The 27011-nt window shown below is 35.8% G+C and overlaps 1 protein-coding gene and 1 long non-coding RNA gene across 6 annotated transcripts; both read left to right on the top strand.

Moving 5' to 3' along the window:
- Positions 1–1321: 1321 nt before the first annotated feature.
- On the top strand, positions 1322–6179 carry LOC104902025 (uncharacterized). Of its 5 annotated transcripts, none has more exons than XM_048634578.2 (6): positions 1322–1590; positions 2361–2406; positions 4166–4430; positions 4693–4780; positions 5532–5577; positions 5818–6179. In XM_048634578.2, the coding sequence occupies exons 1-6, from the start codon at positions 1529–1531 to the stop codon at positions 5869–5871; spliced, it is 561 nt and encodes a 186-aa protein (XP_048490535.1). In that variant the 5' UTR covers positions 1322–1528; the 3' UTR covers positions 5872–6179. The 5 variants fall into 5 exon arrangements, with proteins under 5 accessions (XP_048490535.1, XP_048490534.1, XP_010687978.2 ...); XM_048634577.2 differs by having other exon boundaries at positions 1327–1590; positions 5511–5577; XM_010689676.4 differs by having other exon boundaries at positions 1328–1584; positions 5511–5577.
- An 11876-nt stretch (positions 6180–18055) lies between these two features.
- LOC125492659 (uncharacterized) lies at positions 18056–19106 on the top strand. The gene is made up of 2 exons (XR_007269308.2): positions 18056–18198; positions 18521–19106. It is a non-coding gene; the product is annotated as an uncharacterized LOC125492659 (long non-coding RNA).
- The last annotated feature ends 7905 nt before the right edge of the window (positions 19107–27011 follow it).

Genomic DNA, 27011 nt, shown 5'->3' with positions numbered 1-27011 from the left:
ATTAATATTGACTTTTTTTTTTTTTTTTTTTGAATAGTCATTAATATTGACTTTGTTACAATAATAAACGGTAAGATGAGATTGTATTAGATTTACGATATAGTTAAAACTGAAAAGCATATCGTTTACCAATTTATCAGGGCACTAGTTGTTATAACGAACGCAATAAATTAACAAATTAAAAAAAAAATCAACATAAGAATATACATGATTTACTAACAATGTATTTGCTACGTCCATAGGCAATGGAAAAACATTTTATTAAGTTTATGAGAGAGTACATATTTCATAATATGAAGACAGAATTAAAGAACTAAGCCTTAAATTAATTATATGGCGCGAGGATTAACCAAGCACGGGGCTCTTCAGCATATGCTGTTTAGTATATCAATGTCTGTTTTAGTTTTTGGGTTTAGGCCCATCTGTTTAGGTTAAATTAGTAGGTACTATATAAATCTTATAATTCACTACTGTTTTCATATTATGTAATTTGTACTTTGTGTCTCTTAAACGTAATAAAAATTTGTTCTCCTATTGTATGGACGTAGCTAGAGGTGTGCACGGGCCGGGCCAGCACAATTTGGGCCCGACCTGGCCCGAGCTCGCTTGAGCCCAGCCTGGCCTGTTGTCCGCGGGCCTGTCACAGTCAAGAAATTTTATTTCAGGCTCGCACTGGCACGAGCCCGCGTGGGCCGGCCCACACTCCTTTCCTTTCTTTGTTAGCCTAAAACTGTCGAAATTAAAAAAAAACAACATAAAACACGGGCCAAGGCTTGCACGAGGCACGAGCTTGACCCGTGCACAAAACCCGAAAATTTTAAGCAGGGCCCGTCACGACCCGTCACTCACGGGCTCGGGCCCGGCCCGCCTATGCCCAGATCTAAACGTAGCTAACACATTGTTACGTTACAGTACTATATCTAGCAAGTAGAATAGTAAATTGCCTATTTGCCTTTGCCGACTTGATAGATGGTAGCATTCTTCTTACTTACCCTAGTAGATGTTGACTCTTTCCACACATCAAGTCAAGGATTGAGATCTCTTCTCTAGTTCTCTTTCTTTTTACCTTCTGTTACAAAAATTAAAGTAGCATTAGCGATTTAGCATTAAGTCACACATTCACACTTCAGAATTTCCTCTTTGCAACCCAAAAAAAAATAGTTCCTTTTTCATTAGATACTACTAAAACATTATCCTAAATTCCTAATCAAGTAATTAATGTACTTTATTTTATGAAAATAGGAGTTAAAGATGAAACAGATAACGACAACCCAATTGACCTACTCCATACCCAAAAAGCCAAGGACCAATCAAATATAACTCATAGAATATAATAATCCATCCCAGCTCTTAATCAATTGATTCTTAATTTCTGTCATCATCAAAATTTTGTCTTTCCCAATTCTCAATTATATCAAAAAAAAATATCCCCAGAAAATTATCAGAACAAAAATCAACTTCTTTTGTTCTTAAACCCCTTCATCCAATTCATCCACTTAATACTGATTGGTTTTTCTGGGTTTTTTCAATGACTGTTTATGATTCTTTTGCTTCTTGGATCAACAGCTTCCTTGCTTGCATGGGGTATGAGTATGACATCTTTTTCCTTCTAATTTTTATTTTTGTGATGTTAAAGTTGACAACTTTTATATTATTTTTATAGTTATTTTTCTGAATTAATTAGTAATTTCTTTGCTGTATTTTATAATGTTATATTTCCTTTTTTGGATGATATTTAGGATGTGGGTTTAATCTAAATTCTTCTTTGGGTAATTTTTGAGTTGTATTTCATTTTGGATCTTTTTTTTATATATATTTTGGAGGTGGGGTTTTGTTGGTTTACTGTTAGAATTTAGAAAGGACTGTTTTTTGGACTAGTTTCTATTGGCACAACTGCTGATGCATAACTGCATATGTCAAGTATTATTATTATTTGTAGTAGCATTTTGTCTGTTTTTCACTTAAATTTGTTGGTGATGGAGGTAGTCAATTGGCTAAGGTTACTCTATTGAATGCTGTAAGTTGGAGTGAGATTTGTGATGGAAAGCATTCAAGATAATCAAATCTGCCAAATATCACTATTCACATGTAAGCAAAACCAAAATGAGTGAAATTTACTAACTACTGCATTGTGATTGTGTCAATGTGAAAGATAAAAGATTGCCCCTTGTAAGTACTTGTGATTTAATCCATGAAAGCGTCATGGTGTTGCTTGTATACGCTTTTAGTGCTGATCGAAATCCAAAATCGAATTAATTGACAATTGGATAGACGTCGACTAGTACTTGTGCAGTCATATATATACTGAACCCAAGGATGATCATTATTGATGATGAGGAAGATTGTATTTTTTTTCTTAGGTGTATGCAGAGCCACATAGGGGAAGGATTCGATCCCAAGGCTGTGGTATGGCCTTCACAAGACTTTACCAACTAAGCTAGTTGACATCCTCATGATGAGGATGATTGTGGATGTTTATTTTTATGGTTATGATTGCTTTTGAGGCTTAAAACTGTTGATCATGTCCAAGAAAGCTTTTTTTCCCCCAACTGTTAGATTGTTGGTCTTCTAGTGTGAGAGACATAAACCTCCATGCTGTTTTCGTTGCGCACAAAGAATGGTTAGTTCATGAGTCATGACTATTGACACATGCAAACTTAAAAGGGCTATAATTCTTTCTTAAAGTCATGTTACTCACAGAAGTGCTCAGTTGTGGTTATGTATTTGAATTAAAGCTTTGACATATGTGTTAAAAGAACTTCTGAGGAGGGGCAGTGCTCTAATCCGATGTGTGTCATACAAGTTCTTTTGTTGCCTTACATCAATCCCTTCCTTTCACCAACTCAGCAATCCAGTGAGCTTTGTTGCTGCATTAACTTCAGAATCACTGTACCTTTTCTGCTAGTAGTTCATTTGTTATGTTCTGTTTTCAGCCACATCTGTGATACTCTTTTTTGTTATTTACATTAGATTATGTGTGTTGAGTTGATATTTTAAACTTCTTTTTATTGTTTTGCATGAGTGTGCTCGCTTTATATATGCCTTCAGTTTGATCCTCTGCTTATGGTGTTTGATTTGTATGATACTTCACCGAATAATCACATCCCTATGATTACTATTCACTGAAGGAACTATGATGTAAACTTGCTGTAATCAGATCGGAGTAGACCAAACAAGACTAGATGTTATATTATAAAACTTGTCACCAAAAATTCAGATAAGAAAAATCCAAATCATGATAATTCAGACTAGACCAGATTAAACCAGAAAGATTCTGGACCAGATGAAATCTTAAAGAAAAGAGGCTCGAACATGTTAAGATGAAGAGAAAGTAGCCTAAGTTTCATATCTCTTTTTTGCTGCCTGCATGTGCCGTTTTCAGTTTTGAGTTTTTTTTGTGTTCTATTTTTACGGCTCTGGTATTTTGCTTGAAATCTAATATTATCAGAATGAAATAGCTCTCAATGCAATTGTGTTGAGAATCAATGGTGTTTTATTTGACAAGTAATTAAGTATGTTAGTGATTCAGTTTTCCCTGGAACTTCCATATGTGGTTTTGCTGGTGATGCAATCTTTTTCTGGAACCTATCAGTTTTTGGTTTCTAAGAATACTGGAGATCTTGATTAGTATCCATGTAATTCTGAGAGGACTTAATGTACAAGTTCAAACTTATGTGTAACCTTATATTCAATTTTTATCTTTTGATTTGGACTTGAGGAGTGTTTGTTTGGGCGGAAACATTTCCCTGAAAAAAGGTTTTATCATTTTCCTTTGTTTGGTTTGTAAAGGTTGGAAAATAGTACTCAAAACAATTTCCTTCTTAAAGGAAGGAATGCCACATATTCCTCCTTAGTCTTCACCTTCCTCCATAGATCCTCCCCTTTTCTTTTGCATTCAGTTATTTCTTTCTAACGTTTCATCTAAGGAACCAAACAACGGAAAACTAATATACGATTGTGTTTTTCCTTGGAAAATGTTTTGTGTTCAACCAAACAGAGCCGTAATGATGCATTCTATTGAAATCGCATTGTATTGAAATGTCACTTGATTCTCACGACTTTATTGTCATGTACCTTGGAGTAAAATCTTATATCTAGATTGCTTACTCTCTGCCATTATGTGCTTAATGTGTCTGTACATATTCATGAATCTGTGTTGTGACAGAGCAGTAGCTGTTTGGGAAGCTGTTCAAAACCAAAACATGCTCCTTCTGTAGATGATCATGCACCTAAGGGACTACAATGCCAGGGACAGGTGGTGGAGAAAGTCAGCTTATCAGATGACTTTTGGGGCACCAGCACTGGCGATATAGACAACCCAATTGGTCTATCACAACGAAGCATTTCTTCGATTAGTACATCAAACGTCAGCTTTCATTCTGATCTAGGATCAGCAAGCATGAACTCCCATAATGACTTCGTAAATCATGGCAAGTTTATAGATTCGACTTTTCACTACTGGATTTTCTTTATGTTCTTATTTGAAGATGTTAGAGATAGGAGTCTATGCGGGCATTTTGTAACTTCGCGTGGTCACTGTTTTTCTGTTTCTCATTTATATATGTATAATACAGATATGTAGCCTTTCTCATCACACCTTATGGGAAGTTGGGAACCACTTTCTTTATTAACTGTTATATTCATGATTCTTATAATCGAAACTTGATTTTTGATAAATTTATGTGGGTATAGGTCTTCTTCTCTGGACTCAAAACCGTATTCAGTGGATAGCAGCTACAAAGTCAAATGAAGCTCATCAAGCCCTTGGACCTACAATCAGGTCATTTACCTTTCTAATCAAGGCCCATGATATGTGTCACTTATCTTAGTCATATATGCTTAGATGTTACTTCCTTTTGTTTCATTTTATACATCAAGACTGCGAATAATAATCACAATCTACTCTTTTTCCAAACAAAAACGAGGCTATGGGAAAATGTTATATTCATGACCTCATTTTTCCAAGAAACTTAAATAGTTTGTGTTACTGAAGACTCTTTTCATCTTAAGTATTAACTTCAAATGTTTGATACTTAATTTCAGTAAAAAATACACTGCTTTCTGAACCAGAAACATACAAACTTCAGCGAAAAATGGTTGTCTTAACATATGTACTCGACTACTCATACATGTGTTCAGTTCTTCTAAAGGACTCAACAGTAACATATGTCATACTGTTACTCTATTGAGTGACTCGTTAAAGAACGGATGATGAGATTCTAGGAGAGCATAACATGTAACTGATCCATCTAAATTCATATTTACAATGCCGAAAAACTATCCCTGGTCCAGTGATCAGACATCCCTCCTAAAAGAGTTCGGCTATTTACAGAATATATATTCCGTGGAGAACAAAAAGAAGGGGCATGAGTTCTCTGCACTCTGCAGAGCATGTTTTGTAAATAGTCTTTTTCCTCCTAAAAACTTTCCCTGCTTCTAGAGCTGCTATGTTCAGTCTTTGACATTCTTGTGTATAATATCTTACCATCATAAAAACGCATGTTTCACAGTCTAAATGCTACGTATGACAGCTTGCTCAGCTCCAGGGAGCGATTCAGGCGACCCATCCCATTATCAGTAAGTTCCTTTGAATTGATTAATATTCTCAGAGCTGATCATGGACCGGACTGCAGACATTGTTGTCAGTCCATTGTGTCAGGGCCAGCCGAGCCGAAGACCAAAACAGTCTACAGTTCGAGCCAATAATTTGCTTCCTAACCTGGGCATGGCATACTTGATCAGCTCTTGTTCACTTTTTCTATTGCTACAATGTGTCGATCACCCGGTGCTTACTTTTTACTGTACTTGGAAATGCAGGAAATGGTAGAATTTCTAGTTGATGTATGGGAGCAGGAAGGACTATATGACTGAAAGATAAACTGTAGATAACATTTTCAATATCTCAATATTCAATCCTTCAAATTGCGGAATTATTAGAAGTTTAGAGAACAAAAATCCTATAATTAACCCATGTACAGATGTTATTTAGCACAGCTAATTTAGTAGTATACTACCCATGAATGCTTTGTGCTCCCTACATTTTGTTTTCACTTCTGTTGTTTCATGAAAGTGTAGTGGTATATTTTGGGTGTTGTTAAACACAAAAGTTTAATTAAGTGCGTTGCAAAATGTACTTTACAAATCATACATTTATTTGATAGATTTTGTTGTAACAACAATCATAATCTTGTTAACTGCTTTCTCTTTGTAGACCTAAACATGAAAAATTCTGTTCCTAAGAGAAGTTTAAATGGACTAGATGATTCCCTTGTGTCTATAGTATTCTTGTTTGATCAAACTGTATTCAGAAAATCTCATAACTGTTAGTTTGTAGTACTACCTCCGTTTTTTATTATGTGCAACGATTTGACATAAAGTAGAGAGGAAAAAATGTCTAATCATTGCAAATAATAGAAAACGGAGGTAGTACATTAAAATGAATTTGTGAAGATGTGACATTTTTGAAATCTTATGCAACAATATGTCATTAAAATAACTCTTAAGGTCCAATTTTGAAAAATATTTTGTCATATTGAGAGTAGTCAATTCTTCTTATCTTTTTATCACTTCCTTGATCCCTAATGTAGACCATAACTTTCTTCTTAAAAAAAATCAAATTTATATCCCCTCATTATTATAGTATTTTTTAATTTTTCAAATTCTTGTTGATGTATCATTAATGATCCATTTAGTAAGCAATAATAAAGATCTTATGTGTAGTTTCACATCTCTCATAACAGAGTTGCTGGTAAAATAAATTCATCTCAAAACATGTACAATTTTTTATCAATTTTTATCATCCATTAATACTATCTAGGGATGACAATAATGGGTTGGACTTAGACCGGATTATGCATAATCCGACTCCGACCATATAAAAAGTCGAATTTTAAATCTGAGTCTGACTTCAAAAATCGAAATCCAATCAGACTTAAGTCCTAACATCAGACTCCGATCCGACTTTTTATTTCGCCCCCAATTTTTTTAATAGAAAATATTTTCTAATACAGATAATATAATTATTACTATTTTTTTTGAATAATCATATGGAAATCATATATATATATATATATATATATATATATATATATATATATATATATATATATACATATATATATATATATATATATATATATATATATATATATATATATATATATATATATAGGGTTGGGTTCTAATGAGAACCCTCTTATGGTGAGAACCGTGAGAACCACTTAAAATGAGCAAAAACTTCCTAAAATGAGCAAAAAAAAAGTAACAAATGAGCATAAACATAAAATGAGTAGAAAACATTAAATTATCAAAAACGTAAAATGAACAAAAATGTAAAAGAAGAAAAACGTAAAATGAGGATAAAAAGTTCAATGAAAAAAAAAGTAAAATGAGCAAAACGTAAAATGAGAAAAACGTTGATAAATGAGCATAAAATTCTTAAATGAGCAAAACCATAAAATAAGTGAAACAAAAAATGAGCAAAAATATTATGAAATGATCAAAATCTTTGTAAAATGAGGAAAAATGAGTGGTTCTCACGGTTCTCACCATAAGGGTGGTTCTCATATGAACTTAAACATATATATATATATATATATATATATATATATATATATATATATATATATATATATATATATATATATATATATATATATATATATATAGTACAAATAATCTAAACATTGGGAGAGGGGGTTTGGGGCTTTTGGGCCTCTGGGTGAGTGACCCTATACGAGGGCAGTCCAAGGAAATTCATTTTACCACGGGATTCCTGAAAGGCGGGCAAAAAAAAAAAATCTGAACATTACTATTATTTTAACAATCATTTCTTCAATGGAAAAATCTTCAATGATACAATTGACTTAAAGTCAGAGTCAAATAATACATACATAATACATTAATATAAACTAAAAAAGGATTAATTGCCTTAAAGTTGGAGTCGAATTCGGATGTCTGATTTTTTATGGGATCCGACTTCGAGTCGGAGTTTTTAAACGGAGTTGGGATCGGATTATTTTTTGTCGAATTGAGCTCGGATTTTTTTTCCTTCAGATCAGACCGTACTAGGGATCGGATCCGGATTAGATTGCCATCCCTAATACTATTACTTACTATTGCTACCGAGTTCTTAGCATTCAAGCGCTTAATTAAAATTACATGAACATGGGTATAAGACTATCTACATACAAATTAAAAACTTATTACTTCCTCCGTTTCAATTTAGTTGTGACACTTTTAAAATCACGGACTGCTAAGCAATTTTTGGACATTAAAGAGATAGAAAAAGAAAACAAAACTCATACTCTCATATGATAGGAGAGAGATAAAACTTCACCCACCTAGTGGGGAAATACCCTATTTTAAGTAGAGGCCACATCCATTGTGATTTAATGAAATGGGATTCGCAACTTATCAAAAAAATATAATACGAGAAAGATAGGGAAAAGTTATTACCTAAACTAAAAGCGTAATAACTAAATTGGAACGGAGGAAGTAGATTAATTCCCACACCACCATCTCTTATACACATCTATATTCAACAACCTACAAAAAAAGCTTTTGCACTGTGTGATTGTTTCGTGATCAATGAGATCTGTGAAAAAAATATAAAATCAGGGTAGCTGGGTAGGTAATCAAACGAAACTAAAAACTCCAAGAAATGCCATGAATTTAGCTTCTTTTATCTTCAACAATTTGGAATAAATTGAATAATAGAAAGAATTGTTTAAAACGGATTCTTAAAGATGAGTCAGAAATTCGTCAATAACACAGATTCTGTGATCCTGGCTAAAATTGTTTTCCCTTCTATCCTTCCAACTCACATGTCATTCTTGCTTTTCTGCCCATACCCTACTACGTTAGGGGCCCACAAAATCATAAGCTTTTTATTATTTTTAAATCTTTTAATGATGCTGCTATATTCATGCCATGCATTTATTTCATGTTCATTGTACATTGGCCATTGTTGTCTAAAGAATTGGCTCAATCATCTTGAACAATTTCATCATATGTGATATGTGTCTATGTGATGATGTAAATGATACATTATGAATTATGAAAAATCTCTGAGTAAAGGTATGTGTATTGCCTCTTTTGTTGACATTAATTAAAACATAGAGGAGGTGAAACTTGGAAGTTGTTCTCAAATTGGAAAAGATAGAGTAATTGGTTTGACAATAATAATATACTTCAAAATTGCACTTTTTCGTATAGGAGAAAATGTAAAAAGTCGACTTTTTTTATTTCTACTCTCGACAAACAATTTAAAAGTTTGATAGGTTATAATTAATTTTCTTTTACATTTCTACTTTAAAATTTTAAAATATAGGACAAACCGAAATAACGATTGAGTTTCTTTTACATCTAGACATATTATAATTGTTTACTCCCTCTATTTTATAATTAATGAAAAAATTACGAATATACTGACTTTTACATCTAATATATCAGCAAAAACAAAGATGTGGTTAAAAGAGTGTGCGAAAATTGATCTTTTTCTATACATTAAAATTTGGAGAAAGAATGCAATTATATATAAGATAATATGGAATGTCGAACAAGTAGAGCAAGTAGCTAGGGTAAAATTAGAAAAATATTTACCAAATGAAGAATAAAATAAAGTATGACAAACTTCTTATAGAGTATAATTGAAGGGAAAGTATCTTTGTGGAACTTAGAATTTTTTTTAGAACAGTTTTATCATTTGATGTGAAAGTTGCGAAACAACGAAAAGATTTCGAAAAATAATTGGATTCGACTAAACACGGCGTTAAAAAACAATAAGAATGTCACAAGGCGGATTCCTTTGATAAAATATAAAATTATTACTAGGACTCCAACCATCAATTTAATCTTTTAGTTGAATTAGACATTTGATATGGTATCAGAGCCAGTATGACATAAAAGTCACATGTTCAAATTTCAGTCACCCCTCTTTTCTATTACAAGGGAGCGTAATAGAATATAAAACTATATTTTGGGACTACAACTTAAACTTAAACTTAAACTTTTGGTTGAGTTGACCCTAAGGCTCTGACATCCTTCCAACTGTTTGCAGTATTTGGGAGTAGGGATTCCCCTTACCTTCCCCTCCAGCCCCTAACTCTCAATTATTTGGCTCGCAAATGTTAGACCAAAAATTTTGTGCAAATTGAGGTATCAACAAGGTTCTTTTTCTTATTATTAAAAAAAACATAACCCACCCCTTACATGGTTTTTCATGTCTGCACTACATCTATCCCATTTAAGAGATGCCCATTGATAAAAGCTTAACTAAAAAAAGTGATGGAGTCTAGAGAGAGAGAGGGAGAAAGAAGTGATAGAGAGAGAAACCCCAACCCCTGGATTATGGCAAGAAGAAGATCAAAGGTATCAAATACCTCTGCTGTGAGAACATGCTTCGTCAATTTTCTACCTCTTGACATTGAGCAACGAGACCTAGCTCACATATTTGCTGGTTATGGTGAAATTGCCAGCATCTCTATACCCAGCAAGTTTCAACAAAACAGAGAATACAGGTATGCTTTCATCAAATTCTACGCTATATCATCATTTGAGCGTGCAGTAAAGGGTGAAAATGATAGAAGGATTGGGAGGTTTAGAATTCGAGTCTACCCTGCAAAACATGATATGAACAATCAATCCCCTAATCCATTACGAAAAATTTCACCAACAACCCAGAATCAACCTAGCCGTAAAACCACAAAGAAACCGATTATGAACTACGAAAGGGATAAAAGATCCTACAAAGAAGCTTGCCTCAACCATCCCTCCCATACTAGCATGAACCAACAGACACAAACCAACCCCTCCACCCACATTGAACCTGATCCACCCTTCCCAAATCCTCTCCCTGCAAAATCAAACCCCACAACCCATAACACAACTCCAAAAAACCATAAAATCCCCCCTTTGGAACCTGAACCTCAGCCGGTTTGTTTCAAATTTGAACCAACGATGGTTAGAAAGGTAAGCTCTCGCATTCTTGGCGAAGATACAGAAAAAATCAGAGATGAACTATATGTTTGTACCATGGAGAATGAGGAATTTATAACCCTAAAAGGATCAAAAAACTCGGACATGGATGAGTTGCTAAATAGAAGTGTGATAGCTACTGCCCAATCCTCTTTATCTTCCAATTGTATTCTCGATCGAATTCTTATGGAAGGTGTTACATGCCTATCCATAAAGCCTCTTGGAGGATTGTTACATTTGGTAACCTTTGAAACTGAAGAAGACAAAAAAGCCATGGTTGAATGCGAATGGCTTAACAAATGGTTCATTGATGTTCGAAATGTTAACAGTATGAGCTCGGCGAAATGGCGTGAAACTCATTTAAGGATTTATGGTATGCCTCTACATAGCTGGGGATACGTAAATTTTTACAACGTTGGATGTATTTTCGGAAGGGTGACCTCGGTCGATTACTCATCTTTTGAATATGGTAAAGTCACTGTCATCTCTGATTGTCTCTTCTCAATCAACTGCAAGATGGTAATTGAAGTTGATGACAAAATGCATAATATCTGCGTCTCCGAAGACCTGTACTTCGCAAAGAGCAGTTCTCAGCCTGCAAAACCCCCACCTATCAATCTCTCCCCCAATGAAAATGTTGATGGCGCGTGTGAAACACCTAACCTCTCCCCTGTCAAGGAAAAAACCCCTCCCATTCCACACACTCCCCAAGAAGATTCAATTAATAATTACCTTGAGCAGTCATTTCCCAACAACATAGAAATTAAATCCTCTCCAGTAGCCCATGTATCTACTAGGAACCTAAATCCCCCTCTTCCCAACATTCCTGCCACGTCAGAAAAAAACCTTTCACTTTCTCCTGACAGACCTAACCTCGTACCTGCCCACAGTAGAGCCTCTCAAAATAATAAATCCTATATACTAGTGGGCCAATCCCCATCCAAGGGCCAGTGTATACCTGTCATGAATGTTCCCAGCCCAAAGCAGGGAATCTCATCTCCAATTTCGGTCTCCAATAGATTTGGGCCGCTTTCCAGACAAAAAAAAACCTTATCATCTAACTCATTCTCCTCAGGGCCCCTTTTCCCTCCGGGATTTGAGAAGGAAATTCCTTTAAACCTAAAAATTTCTCACGCTGCTAAAAGGGCAAAAAAAGCCAAATTCAAAGCCCAACTTAACAAGAAAAACCCAGCAAGACCTTCATCCAACACCTCCCACTCTCTCCAACCTCCTCCCCCATCTCCTTCCATATCACTAAACGCATCTGATATCCTCAACTTAGCCAGCCAAATTGGCCTTCGCTTTGATGGGCCCACCGAATCCCTTCGTTTAAGGATTGATGCCATTCTAAAAAGGCAATGTTCAGATTGGTTATCCACCAATTGAACTTCATCTCTCATCCCTTGAAAATATATCATTATGATTGTGATATCATGGAACATTCGTGGCCTTAGTGCCAAGATCAAGAGGGGCTCGATCCGGAGTCTGATAAATAAGTATCACCCGCACTTTGTTTTCGTGCAAGAAACGAAAATTGAAAATTTTAGCGCAAAAATTATAAATTCCATCTGGAAAGACTCCCAAGTCAAATGGGCTTCAAGTCCCTCTCATGGAAACTCAGGTGGAATCCTATCTCTTTGGGACTCTACTTTTTTCCAAATGGAATCCACTTCCTGGGATAAACATTGGATTGCTATATCTGGAAGTATATCATCCATTGGTCTCAATTGTTCTCTCATCAATATATATTGCCCATGCTTGATTGAGGATAGAGCAGCTGTCTGGCAGAGGCTATGTGAATTCCAGAGATCATCACAATTGCCATGTCTGTTGTTGGGGGATTACAATGAAATACTTGATCCTAGTGATAGGGGAAGTCGAAGTTTTTCTTCTAACGGGTTACATGATTTCAAAGTGTTTTTGCAGGATATGCAGGTAATGGAAATCCCCGCCTCGAACGGAAAATTCACATGGTTCCGCGGTCATTCAAAGAGCAAACTGGATCGATTATTTGTGTCCCCTGATTGGATGTTGGCTTATCCCTCCCTGAAAGTCACTCTTTTGAAGCGAACAATTTCAGACCATTGCCCACTGCTGGTTCAATCTCGTGAAAAAAACTGGGGCCCTAAGCCCTTCCGATTCATTAATTGCTGGCTGTCCGATTCTAATTGCCTCAAGATTATTAGAGATTCATGGTCCAATTTGGATGGAGCTCCGATGATGGATAAACTAAAGCTGGTCAAGAGCAATCTTAGAGCATGGAATGTGGCAGAATTTGGAAAAATTGATAATCAAATTGGGGTCCTCGAAGGCAAAATCAGTGACATAGATATGGCAGCAAACGATAGAAACCTGAGTAATGATGAAGTAGCATCAAGAGCTTCATTGCAAGTAGAATTATGGAATTGGTTGCGAAGAAAAGAATCGTATTGGGCGCAAAACTCAAGAGCAAAATGGATTAGTGAAGGGGATAAAAATACCCGCTATTTCCACACAATAGCTTCCATGCGCAGGAGGAAGAATTGCATTGATGTCATCAAATCTGGAAATCAGATCATCCAAGATCCCGAAGAGATAAAATCGGAAGCGGTGAATTTTTTCAGCACGATATTCAAAGAGGAGCATAGTCAGAGGCCTTATTTCTCGAACTTAGATTTCAAAACACTGAACTTGGTGCAGGGACAACAATTGGAGGAAAGGTTCTCTTGTGAGGAAATAGACCAAGCAGTTGCTTCATGTGACGGGTCCAAAGCTCCGGGACCTGACGGTTTTAATTTCAAATTTGTCAAGAGCTCTTGGGAAGTCATTAAGAATGATGTATATGGAATCATCCAGGATTTTTGGGAGACATCAAGGCTGCCACGAGGCTGTAATGCAGCCTTCATCGCTCTCATCCCCAAGCTCGAGATCCCAAGCGGTTTCAAGGACTTCCGCCCCATTAGTATGGTGGGGTGGGTGTATAAAATTATCGCCAAACTTCTTGCTAGGCGCCTCCAAAAGGTAATTGATTGTCTTATTGGTCCGCAACAATCATCATTCATAAAAGGCCGGCAAATACTGGATGGGGCCCTAATCGCTAGTGAGTTAATTGATTCGTGTAAAAGGAGCAAATCCGAAGCAGTGTTAATGAAACTCGACTTTCACAAGGCCTTTGATAGCCTGTCTTGGAATTACATTGGGTGGGTTATGGAAGAAATGAAGTTTCCTCCTAAATGGAGGAGTTGGATCCGCTCTTGTATAACATCAGCAGCTGCCTCCATATTAATAAATGGATCTCCTTCGAAATTGTTTAAGCTCCAGAGGGGCCTCCGTCAAGGGGACCCCCTTTCCCCTTTTTTGTTCAATATTGCAGTGGAGCCTCTTAATTTACTATTTCACAAAGCTATTTCCTTGAATCTCTGGAATGGAATTGAAGTTTGCAAAAACGGATCAAAGATCTCACACCTACAATACGCTGATGACACCATTGTCTTTTGTCCTCCGGATATACCGTCTCTAATGAATATAAAAAAGGTGCTCATCCTCTTCGAATTATCATCAGGTCTCCAGGTCAACTTTCATAAAAGCTCCATCCTTGGGGTAAACGTGGATAACTATTGGCTGCAAACAGCTTCATCATCTCTTCAATGTCGAATCGGTTCGTTCCCCTTCACTTACTTGGGTCTCCCCATTGGGGGAAACTCCTCCCGCTCGTCGTTGTGGGAGCCGATACTTGACCGAATGAGGGAAAAACTCTCATCATGGAAAGGCAGTTTGCTTTCAATAGGAGGTCGAGCAACGCTTATAAAAGCATCCCTCTCTAGCCTCCCTCTATATTATATGTCAATTTTTCCCACCCCTTTGGGGGTAATTGAGAAAATTAAGCAAATCCAGCGGAATTTTTTTTGGAGTGGATCCTTGGAGAGAAAGTGGTTGGCCCCGGCAGCTTGGAGTATGCTTGAATTTCCCAAGCAACTTGGCGGATTGGGCTTTAGTAACCTGCGTCACAAAAATTTGGCTCTTCTTGCCAAGTGGGTATGGCGTTTTATTTGCGAGCCTAGCTCCCTATGGAGGAGCATGATCTTTGAAAAATACAAATATGGAGATAACTTTTGCATTAGTGACCTGAATATTCCACCTAAAGGGGGGCCATGGAGAAATATATGCGCTGCCCTCTTGAAGCACCCTCCTTCCAAAGCTCTCCTTCAGCACAACATCCGTAAAAGGATTGGCAATGGGGAAAATTCTCTCTTTTGGCACGATGTATGGGTGGGTCACGCCCCTCTCAAAATTACTTGCCCAAGATTATTCCTCATAAGTTCAGCAAAGAATTCCTCAATTGCTGCGAATTGTTTTTGGGATGGGATGACATGGAAATGGACCTTCTCTTGGAATCGTGCTCTTCGTCCTCAAGACCGATGTGAACTTCAAATCTTGCTTGAAATCTTATCTCAGGTCTGTCTCTCTTCTTATGATGATGATGTTTTCATTTGGGCCTCTCACAAAAATGGATGGTTCTCTGTAAAATCATACTGTCTCGAGCTCGCCAAAACAGACTTGAACAAACCATCTGCGGTATTCCCTGGGCTTTGGCGAGGTTTGGTTCCCCCCCGAATAGAAATTTTCTCATGGCTGGCTCTTCATGGAAAGCTAAACACCAAGGATAAGCTAGTTAGACTCTCAATTGTGGAGCCCTTAAACTCCATGTGCTCGATGTGCAATTCAGTGGAGGAATCTTGCGACCATATTTTCTTACATTGCACAACAGCCTCGGCTTTATGGAGCTGGTGGCTTCAAGTCTGGAATGTCTCCTGGGCTTTTCCCTCCTCTCCAAGGGAGGCCCTTGATCAGTGGTCCTTCCCAAAGCGTGGGGAGTTTGGTAAAAAAGTGTGGAGGGCAAGTTTTTTCGTCATTTTATGGACGTTATGGAATGAGCGAAACAAGCGGTGCTTCGAAAATGTCTCAAGCTCCATTCTTCAACTTCGAAACCTTGTCATTATGAGGCTATGTTGGTGGATCAAGGGCTGGGGGGACGACTTCCCCTACGGGCCCAATGAGGTTCTCAGATTTCCTTTGTGTCTTGATTGGAATCCATCGCCGCTGATCTCATCTGCAGCCCTCGTAAAGGTCCCTCGGCTATGGTGCCCTCCTCCTATCTTGTCGGTGAAATGGAACGTGGATGCTTCCATGAAAATCACTAGCCTCAAATCTGCAATTGGCGGAGTTTTAAGGGATCATGATGGGAAGTTTCTTTGCGTTTTCTCAAGCCCTATCCCCTTCATGGAGATTAACCATGCAGAAATTTTTGCCATTCAAAGAGCAATCAAAATCTCCTCAGCCATGGAAAGCATTTCTCAATCAAAAATTATCGTGGAATCTGATTCTTGCAACGCAGTAAACTGGTGTAATGGGGTATCATGTGGGCCGTGGAATCTGAGTTTTGTCATAAATCATATTAGAGAAGCAATGGTGAGAAGTCAGGGCATTGAAATCGTCTTTAAAGGTCGGGAATCAAACATGGTGGCGGACTCTTTGGCAAAGCAAGGGCTTTCTCGTAGAGACGAGTTCATTGCATGGTTGTAGCTCTTGTTCGAGTGTCCTGGTCCCTCTCCCTCATGTTTGTCCCTCAGTTGTTGGTATGTGCTGGTCTGATTTGCCCGAAAGCCTGTAACAATCAAGCAGCCTAAATTCTTAGGCCTTGCTTCCAATATTAATAAAAGAAACCGAGCTTATCAAAAAAAAAAGAGATGCCCATTGATAAGTCATTTAACTGGTGTGCCTTACATACTAATAGTCTAACAGGGACTAGTGATCGAATCAATTATCTTTCCTAATAGAAAAAAATTGATAGGTAATTTGCCTCTTTGAAAGTTGAAATTATTAATATACAAGTTTCATATCCAAGTCGTAGTCATCAGCTTACTCCACTAATTATCAATTAAATTATATAAAAAAAATAACTAAAAGCCTGATCCACATATTATTAGTCTACTTAATTAGTCAATAGTACATGATAATCGTCATCTTATGACAAGACATGCCCGGTAAAACACGCGGCAACACCCTACTACTATATACCTCTACGCTTAAACAATTAATTAAGTCCTTTGGAGTTATTTTAAACGCGGATTATATTGTATAATCAAGGCAAAGTACATTGAATGTTTTGCTAAGTAACCATGCATAATCTTCTTTTTTGGCTTTGGATTTAATAGTTGATATCCACTAACTACAAGTGTGATTTCATCCAATGAATTAATACATTGAATGATACACTATATACATATTTTAATTTGACATTGTCTTTATGATTATGTCAATTGATGTGATATTAATCTCCACAACAAAGAGGGTGCAAATAATCACTTACAAGTTACAATCTTTAATTGCCTCGCAAGTGTTGGTTCGGCCACATTATAAGTGAGGGAGTGGAGGAGGTAAATGGAGAAATCTATATACTTTCTCTATTTCAATTTAGTTATTAGAATTACGGATTCTTAAATAATATTTGGATAGAAGAGAGATAGAGAAAGAAAATAAAAGGATCTCATGTAATAATATGGTAGGGGTACGATGGTGAGGGTATGGCGGTGGTGGTGTGTCGGGGTAGCAGTGTGGCGGTGGTGATGTGTTGGGGGTAGTAGTGTGGCAGTGGTGGTGTTGGGGGTAGCAGTGTGGCGGCGGCGGTGGTGTGTCGGCACCGATGTTCGGTGGTGATGTGGAAGAAAGATGAGAAGAAAAGTAAATGAAGAAGGGGAGAAAATCTGAAAATAAGAAAATACAATATTATACATATGTAGGGTGTTACTAGGAAATTCTAGGACATCGTTTAACAACCTATAATTGATTGAGGACCACCAAAGCTAGACACGACATCTTGATCATGTAGCAAAATTCAATTTTTTCTTTTGTGAGGTTAGCAGGATTATTACTAAATAAATTGTTGCTTTACATAAACTATGGTACTAATAGTAGTTGCATATATATAACCTAATATAATATAAGATGAGTTGTTATCTGACAAAAACAAAATCCCGCTTGATATTTTTTTTCTTTTGGTAAAGAAATAAACTATATTGATATGGATCGGATGATTAAAGGTCATGATCAAGTGGATGGTAAGATCATGATCAAGTGGACGTTTAAAAGGGAAGGATCTTATCTGGGTGCGTGTGGTGCTAGTTGTGCAAGCGTTTTCTACATTTGGCAAAGCAAATTGTAGTTGTCATTCGTATAAATAATGTAAGTGAAGGTGGACCTACTTAGTTGCCTACTAACTCAATTTAACTTTTCCATAATCATTTTGTCATTAAGCTATAGCTTCAATGCATAAAACATAGAGAACGAGAGATTGAGAGTAACAACTTGCATGCGTAAAATGCTGGAGCTTACAATAAAGTTTTGTACGTATGCATAAAATATGGCAAGTCCAGGATTGAATTGTGCAATGAAACGAGGCTTGGAAGTTGGGAAGATAAGTTAGATACATGAATGGGAACCTTGTAGCCACAAAAACAACTATATTTTATTAGTGGATAATACATTTGTTCGGGTTGTGAAACAGGTGACAGTCTTCAAGTAATTCCGTTTAGAGTGGAGTGGGCGACAACAAGTGTATAGTTGCAAAGAAACAAATGTAAATTACTCTCGGGGATGCGAGGAAACTCCTTCGATGATCAAGTCAGAATTTGTCCGTGAAGGTTTTAGAGAGAAAATAAGTGTTCATCATGTACCTACAGGCTGCGGCATGTATCAAATGGACATTTATAGTAGTACTGTATATTCTTCTGACAAAGTTGTCTAATTAATCTTTGTCCCGTGTATGGTTGTGATAAGTTCTGATCGAATTGCGAAATATTCTCTTATTGTTTTTTTTATTAGGTGATTGCATGCATTGTCGTCGACTACTTTTTGGGATTGAATTATATCATTGTATAACGATCGCGTCTTGGTGTGGTGCTCGCGAACAAGTATCTATAGGTGGCAATCCGGTCTAGTTGGATCAGGTTCAGGTCGATCTAATTTATATTTCGGTTATATTGTTAAGTTGTAGTATTTTATTATTGAACTCTTGACTATGTTCATGAAATTTGTAAAAGATTTTTGGGGGAAGATAAGGTTTAATCTATATTATAAGATAATTAAATAAAGTTTTTTGTTGTCGGTTACATATTGAATCTAATTTGGATCCACCTATCTCAACTCTCAAGTATACGAGCTGACCTAATTTAGGCCCCATAATCCATGAGTGTTCGAGCTTGAGACCTCGAGTTCCAAGGTGGGATTTCTACCAATCAACCTCACCTTAGCTTCTCAATAATTCGATAATCTTACTTCAACTATATATATATATATATATATATATATATAATTAATCAAATTTAACTTTATCTAGATTTTCCAGCATATATCAAGTGTTAATAATTCATTATACATGAAACCCTAGTTAAGGTGACTAAAGATTATGAAAATTGTCACTTCAGATGTGTTAATGATGCAAGTTGACTAAGCTTAAATTAAACTTACCTTAAATCAAAAAGTCGTGAATGTAATATTTGTATCTCATGGAAACTCGAAAATCAAACCCTAAGTGTAGACGTCCTTGACCCGAATCCCACTCAATGTTATATCAACTATGCCTAACTATATACAATTTATGATTTTTGCTAAGAAACCATAAAATTTGAGAAATTTTGAATATTGATTAATTTGTAATTTTCCGAAGAATTATTTCCACAACAATTTAAAATATCTTAAAGCTAAATTAATCCATCTATTTCTTTAATTGAAGATCAATGAGCACCTTAAACTGCCAAAATCTCAAGTTACGTATTACAAATATATTCATCAAATAGTACATTCAAATCTAACAAAATTTCATATGATAACCACATATTTTTATAAGAATAATACATCTAAGTTTAAGTTTACAAACATGAATTTCAAGTTTTCCATCAATTGTCCACAGTTAATTTACGTGTTATTTGACTAAACTCGTTTATATCTCATAGTTAAATATCTTCAAATCAAACTAGAATTGAGCCAAGCTAATTATATACTTTAGCTACTTTTTTATTATTATTGGTAAGGTGAATAGCCTATGAATTGACCTCACACAAGGCTCAATCCATGTGCAGAGGCTCGGACACTTGGAATTAAGGAGGAAGGATTATAATGGCGTCCTCCTCTAAGTGCTCCTCACTTAGTAGGATTTGAACTTCTAACCTTGATGCTATGAAGTTGAATCCCAGCTAGATGAGTCGAGTCAAGTCGAGTATGATGGATCATTGTAAGTGTAAGTTGTAAGTTAAACTAGTAATGTATTACAACTTGGTAAAGTTGTAAGTTCTAAGCTGTAACTAGAGGTAGGTATGGGTCGGGCTAGCACGCAGGTCGGCTTGGCCCGGCCCGCGTGCTAGCCCGACACAGTTTGGACTCGGATTGTTGTCTTCTACTTCGGCCTGTCACGGTCAAGAAATTTTATTTCAGATCCGCACAGACACGAGCCCGTCTAGATGGCCCACGGGCCCAATGCTCCTTTTCTTTGTTTTTAGCCTAAAACTGTCAAAAATCTAAAAAAACTAGGCCCACAGGAGGCACGAGTCCGACCCGCAGGTCTAGGCCGGACCGTGGAAAAAATCTAAAAATTTTAGGCTCAGCTTCGGCACGGCCCGCACTGACGGGCTCAAGCCCGGCCTGTCATTTCGCCAAGCTCGTGAACAGGCCTGCCCCGACTCATGCCTAGGTCTACTTGTAACCTATTATAGTAAAGCATCTAGTTACACAAGCTTTTTCAAGGCTGTCATTTCCCAAGTGGAAAAATATCCTGTTGGGTCGCTTAATAAACATCAAAATTCAAAGCCTATTGATGTCTTTACAGAAATCCCTTAAAAGTTCAAAGGTACATGTCAGTACATTGATTCTGAAAGTAGTGTCAATTTTTATTTTTTTTAAAAAATAACATTTCTTCGTCATTGTAGGCTTTGTAGCATCGTCCGATTTACTTTTCTGCTGGCCATACACTGGACTTGTTTATTACACATTACGACATTCTATGATTCTTCTTCTGTATATTACCCACACAAATTCATTGCATTTCCTTAATTAACCCTGCAAGTTGAAAACTGAAAAGTACATGCATGCAATCTTACCCATTACATCCTTTTTTTCAAACACTATATCACGAGTCAAATTCAAGAGCTTGAGGGTTTGACCAATGCTACACGAGTCAAAGGCTCTCAAAATTAGAAGCACAAACACCAAAATGACAACTATTTAACCTGTGTTTTACGCAATAATGCAACTTATTTTCACCCTTTTCAATTATGTCCCTCTCTTAATTTTCTTTTTAAAAAAATTAAATCTTTGTATCCGCAATGTCTTTGTTTCGGTGTGAAACAGGGACATCAAGGGTGGACAACCTTCGGAGGGATGGTAAGACTTGACGTCTACTGGAGTTGGCGGTCAAATAGTTATCAAACGCCTACACGAGTAACAAAGATGACTGACATCGGGGGGTTGTCGAGAACACCCACTTCAATGTGCAAATCATATAAGGTCGACAAGATAAAGTGCAGACGAAGTAAAAGTAGTGAACACCTTTAGAATAATGAAGGGGGTCTATTTATAGCCCATGTAGGTCAGTTTCTTGTTGTTCGATCTCGTTTGTACACGACTACACGTGTACGATATATGCGTATCTACGTGCCAATGCCACAAGGTTTTACTTGTCGGCACCAACTATGATATACTTATTATATTGATCTACATATCTTTTATGATCGTCAACATATATCACGCACTGAACATGGCAACCATCATGCCAAGGTGTTGCCGGTTGTCATGGAAAGGTGTTGTCGGCTGACAACGACAATCGACATCTATTAGACCATTACTGAACATGACAACCATCATGCCAAGGGGTTGTCGGTCGTCATGGCAAGGTGTTGTTGTGCTATGACGACAGTCGACATCTATTATTGAACGTGGCGACCATCATGTCAAGGAATTGTACATGTCGTATCAAGGACCTAGTATCACCATGCATGTCCGGACTTTGACGATCTGACATGTTTTCACCTTATTGCTTAGCATGTTAGTATACTGACAAGGCAGATCATGTCGGGTGGTTGTTAGTGACTCCCATACAGTCCCAATATAAAATTGCGTGTTTTACATTTGGGTATTGTTATATAATTGTAATTTATCTAGTAAACCTCTTTTAATTAGTGTTTTCCAAGCTTTTTTTCCCCATTTCCACCTTTAAAACAAATAAAACACTTGATTACCATCAAAGTCAATAATATAATATTTATTTTTGACAAAAAAGCAGTAAAATTGCAGCACATTGTTGGATAAGTCTCTTTTATTCATAATGCCACCTTCTAAAGTCGAACATATATAATAGCCCTTACAATACGAGACAATAATTCTTTATCAAACATAACATTCTAGCAATGTATTTCCTCTATTTAGAAACAAATAAAATTGCACCATTTCTAATTTTGTATATGTTCATCATAGATTTTGATTATCTTTGGTGAATTGGTGACTTATATTTTAAGAAATACATAATCATATTGGATCTAATTAGAGGACGGTCACCAACACCAACTCGCCATGCATCGAAAAACATAAAGATACGAAATAGTGCAACCATTTAAAAACGACAGTAGTAAAAAGCTCTAACTTATTAGACAAAGTCAACTTTGCTTCTTCTCAAGTAGCAATTACTTAGAGATTACTAACTCCAACCAGTGGCGGATTCAGGAATTGACTCACGTGGGTTCGAAATCATTCAAAAAAAAAAACAAGATAAATTAGTTAAAAGTTGCAATACACTGGTCCAAAATTTAAATTACAACCAAAAATTACATTTTAAAAGTAGTAAAATCAATTATGACTCATTATAATTTGTTTATCATCCATTCGTTAAATGGAAAAGTTATCCCATGCAATATTAGTAATTAACACTAACCCAACTTCTCAACTTTCAAACACTTTTTGAAAATAATCCTAACTTTGTTTTATTCAGGAACTTTCTCAAAATAATCCATGTCCTTACTTTTCTTGCATTCTTTAACCATTTTGGATATGTTCTGTGTAGAAAAATAAAGGAGGAATAACACACTTCTAGCTGTTATAACTTGTAAAAAGAGTGTAAGAAATGTAGAAGCTACTTATAGCGGTTAGAAATATTAAGTTTCAAAGATAAAGAGTCCAAATTGTTTGACAAGATAGCATAATTTTTTTTGGGAATTTCTCGTAACAATTCAAAGTCGAAATTATTTTCAAATGATAGGTAAAAGTTGAGATTGTTTAGCTAGATTTTCATAACATAAAATGAACAAAATGAGAAAAATATATTTCATAAGACTTAAAGGAAAACTCAAATTATAAAAAAGAAAAAAGAAAAAAACATACAAAAATTAAAGTCGCATTAATGAAAAGCAGTAGGAGGCAAATGCAGGAGCTGCCCACTAAAACAAGAAAAGAAAAATAAGAAAGAGATGAAGAAAATGCTCTTCACAGAAATCGATCCCGCGACCACTCAATAGCAGGAATCTTAATGCGGCCATCTGACCATTGAGCCAAATATTTCCAATCAAAGAATCAGCGCGCAGAATATTAATATATTATTATTGGTTTTCGATTTTTCGCTAGTTTTTCTTTCTTTTTTTCAGGATTTTGCGTGGGTTCAGTTGAACCCACTGAACCCACGCTAGATCCGCCCCTAACTCCAACAAGCAGCAGGACCCCCCTCCCCTCTCCATTCATGCACGAAACACATAAACCGTTGTCAAAGACAAACTCCAAGGATTAAACAATGCAATGAAGAAATGAGTCACGAAATGCACAATTAATCAGTGGGTTCTAGGATGACAATAAAGACAATCTTGATAAGCAGTAATCCTCAGTTTTAATAAAAAAAAAGAAGAGAAGAATAAAGAAAAAGGTATGTACATAGTACATTGATCCATTTGCTAATCTTTTCTCTTCTATAACTAATAATAGTCACACTTTACTGCTTTTAGACCTTGTTGTACATTGGACTTGAAACACTCAAGCAAAGTTCATTGCATATATAGTATTATAAAATAAGTGTATTATTTATTTGTTCTCACTTGTGCAATTGGTAAGGCTCCCCAAAAAAGGCAAGTTTATCACGTATATTTATACTCCCTCGCTCCGTCTCAAAATATAGTTCCTATTTCTATTTTAGGAGTCAAATTTTAAAAACTTTGACCGAATATTCTTACTAATGTATACAAAAAAACATATTCATGAGGGATCTTGTTAGATTCGTCTCGATGTGTAAATTCGTAATATCAACTTTTTATATTTTTTACTAATAAGAAATAAAAGATATTGTAGGTCAAAGGTATATCTTGGAGACTGTGCAAAATAAAACTGGAACTATATTTTGGGACGGAGAGAGTATCATATAGTTTTAATATTTTCATAGTATATTATTTTTTGTAATAAGGTTGACCAAGAATTCTTTCATCCTGTCACTCTGTCGTTCTTGTGAGAAATATTATATAAAATTTGCTACTTGTAAACCAGACACTAAAATTAAATACCCAATTGCATGATAGACTCAACTTCCAACATTGCACATTCACATTGTTTTTGTTAGTGTGTTAAGCTGAATTAATCACCATTTCAAGTTTCAATATGTAACCTTAGTTTATTATCATATGCATGCGTTTTTTGAGTCAAGATCTTAATTGCTAACATGCAGCTAGAGATTATTGCTAGTGAGCTTGGGTTGAAGTGTTGAACTATAGATCGATGTTTTAGCTAAATAGGGTACATAATTTAACAATAATGTATATTAAATTTTGGATTGATGTTTTCATGTTTAGCTGTTTACTTGAATTACTGAAACAAGGGATTATATATATTTAATGTAAGATTATCTTAAATGTATAATGTATTCAGGTGAATGAATTTATAGAAATCTTGTTGATTAACCAAATCATTGATACTATAATTATATATTAGTGAAAAATGTAAAAGATTGGACATATTGTATTTGAAATTGAGATGAGTCTAACATCTTACATACTAACATTTGCTTTATTTATTAGTCAATTTTCTTGGTCAAAATTAGTACTCCGGCCTTGTGTTCTTATTTATGTTACTAGTTTTACTTGCACATTTGATAGTACACATCTTTGACTATTAACATACTAGCTTTTTAAGCACGCGATGTGTGCTATGATAATTTTTTCATTAAGAGTCAAGTAGTTAGTTTTACATGCAGCAACAACTCATTATAGTAGTTCAAATTGATATTTTTTTTTCAAAAGTCCTCTAGTTTGTTCAATTTATTAGAAGTTATTTTCAACAAAAATAAGTTCAGAACAGTTCAGATAAATTCAAATAAGCAAAAATAAGTTGAATAGAATGGAACCAAAGTAGTTAAAAAAAACATGTGCTTCTAATTAAAACATAATACTAAAAAAATATCTATAAAATATTGCACAATCACCTCTTTTCTCAAGCTAAGTTTATCTAATTTGATTAGCAACTTAGTTCATAATTTCAAATATATTTATCTTCATTTATCCGTGAAAATCAAATATAAAAATAATCTTTCTTTTCTATTTTGTTGCGTTTTTAAATCCCAAATTTGATTCAAATTTATGTTCTCCATAATTACAAAGACCACCTTCATGTTTGTCTTTTGCATTATTTTTAATTGTGATTTACTTGTGAACGATTTTCAATTCTAACAATTATTATTATCTATCATGCATCGATAGTATAGCTGAAACTTCAAATGTAGTAGGTTGTCTTGATTTAATCTTATTATCCTCTATGTAATTGACTTACACAAAATAAAATTATATAAACCCATAAATTATCATTTCTTTACATGCATGACTATAATATTATTGATTTTTATTTTGACAATTTTTCCTTTTAATGGAAGATTTTGATATTCTGAAATGAATTTGTTATCTTTTTTTTTTGTAAACTTTTTTAGTCTTTCCTTTTTTTTTTTTTTTGAATCTAAAATTTCAAGTTATTTTAATTCTTGTTTGAAGAAACGGTAAATATTTTTATTGATTGATTAGCCATTATTATCTTTAAAATTAATATAATTAAAAATTAAGGGTATTATAGTCATTTAATATGGGGACATCATGCCTCCCCCCTTCACTTATATAATAGAGATAAAATTACATTTTAATTTATTAATTAGGAAGTTATAAAAATTGGATATTACTACCTCCGTTTCCTAAAGATCTTCCTTGTTACTGTTCCTACAGATACCAAGGATGATCCATTGTGTGTGGGGTGTGGGGTGGGTAAGGTATGAGAGAGAAAGGGATTAAAATAAATAAACAAATAAAAAGGGGTTAAAGTAGGAGAGAGAAATGAAGTAAAATTGAATTAACGGTTATTTCACCAAATCCCGACAAATCGCGAAATTCACAATATACCCTCAATGTTTTAGAATTGCACCGTATACCCATGACTATTCGAAAATGTGCACTAGATACCATTTTTCTAATTGTCGTTAACTCACCGTTAGCATTATTTATAATTTTGCCATCATTAAATCCTAACCCTAATTCTAATCTAACCCCTAACACTAATTCTAATCTAACCCTACCCCTAAACCCTTCTCCTTATATACCCTAACTCTAACCCCTTGGCAGCCCCCACCCCCTCTCCTCCACCCCACCCCAGACCCCACCCCTCCCCCTCCCCCACCGCCGCAACACCGCTCCCCCCTCTTCGTTCACCGGTGCACACCCCCACCCTCCCTCCCGGTCCCCCTCACCGTCCCATCCCTCTCCCCTCCAACTGCTGTCGGAAATTTGCGTGTCCCCCTCCCCCTTCAACTGTTGCCGGAATTCGAGTCCCCCTTCGAATTCGAAAATTGCTCCACCGGTCCCCCTCCCCCTCTACTGCTGCTGAAAATTCGAATCCCCCCCCCTCCAACTGATGCCGGAAATTCGAGTCCCCCCTCCCCTTCCAACCGCTGTCGGAAATTCGAGTCCCCCTTCGAATTCGAAATAAAGATGAAGACGAGAGAG

Source organism: Beta vulgaris, chromosome 8 (genome assembly GCF_026745355.1).
Source record: "Beta vulgaris subsp. vulgaris cultivar EL10 chromosome 8, EL10.2, whole genome shotgun sequence".
In the NCBI taxonomy this organism is placed as follows: Eukaryota; Viridiplantae; Streptophyta; class Magnoliopsida; order Caryophyllales; family Amaranthaceae; genus Beta; species Beta vulgaris.
Note: the sequence above shows the minus strand (reverse complement) of the source record. Positions and strands in the feature narration are given on the sequence as shown.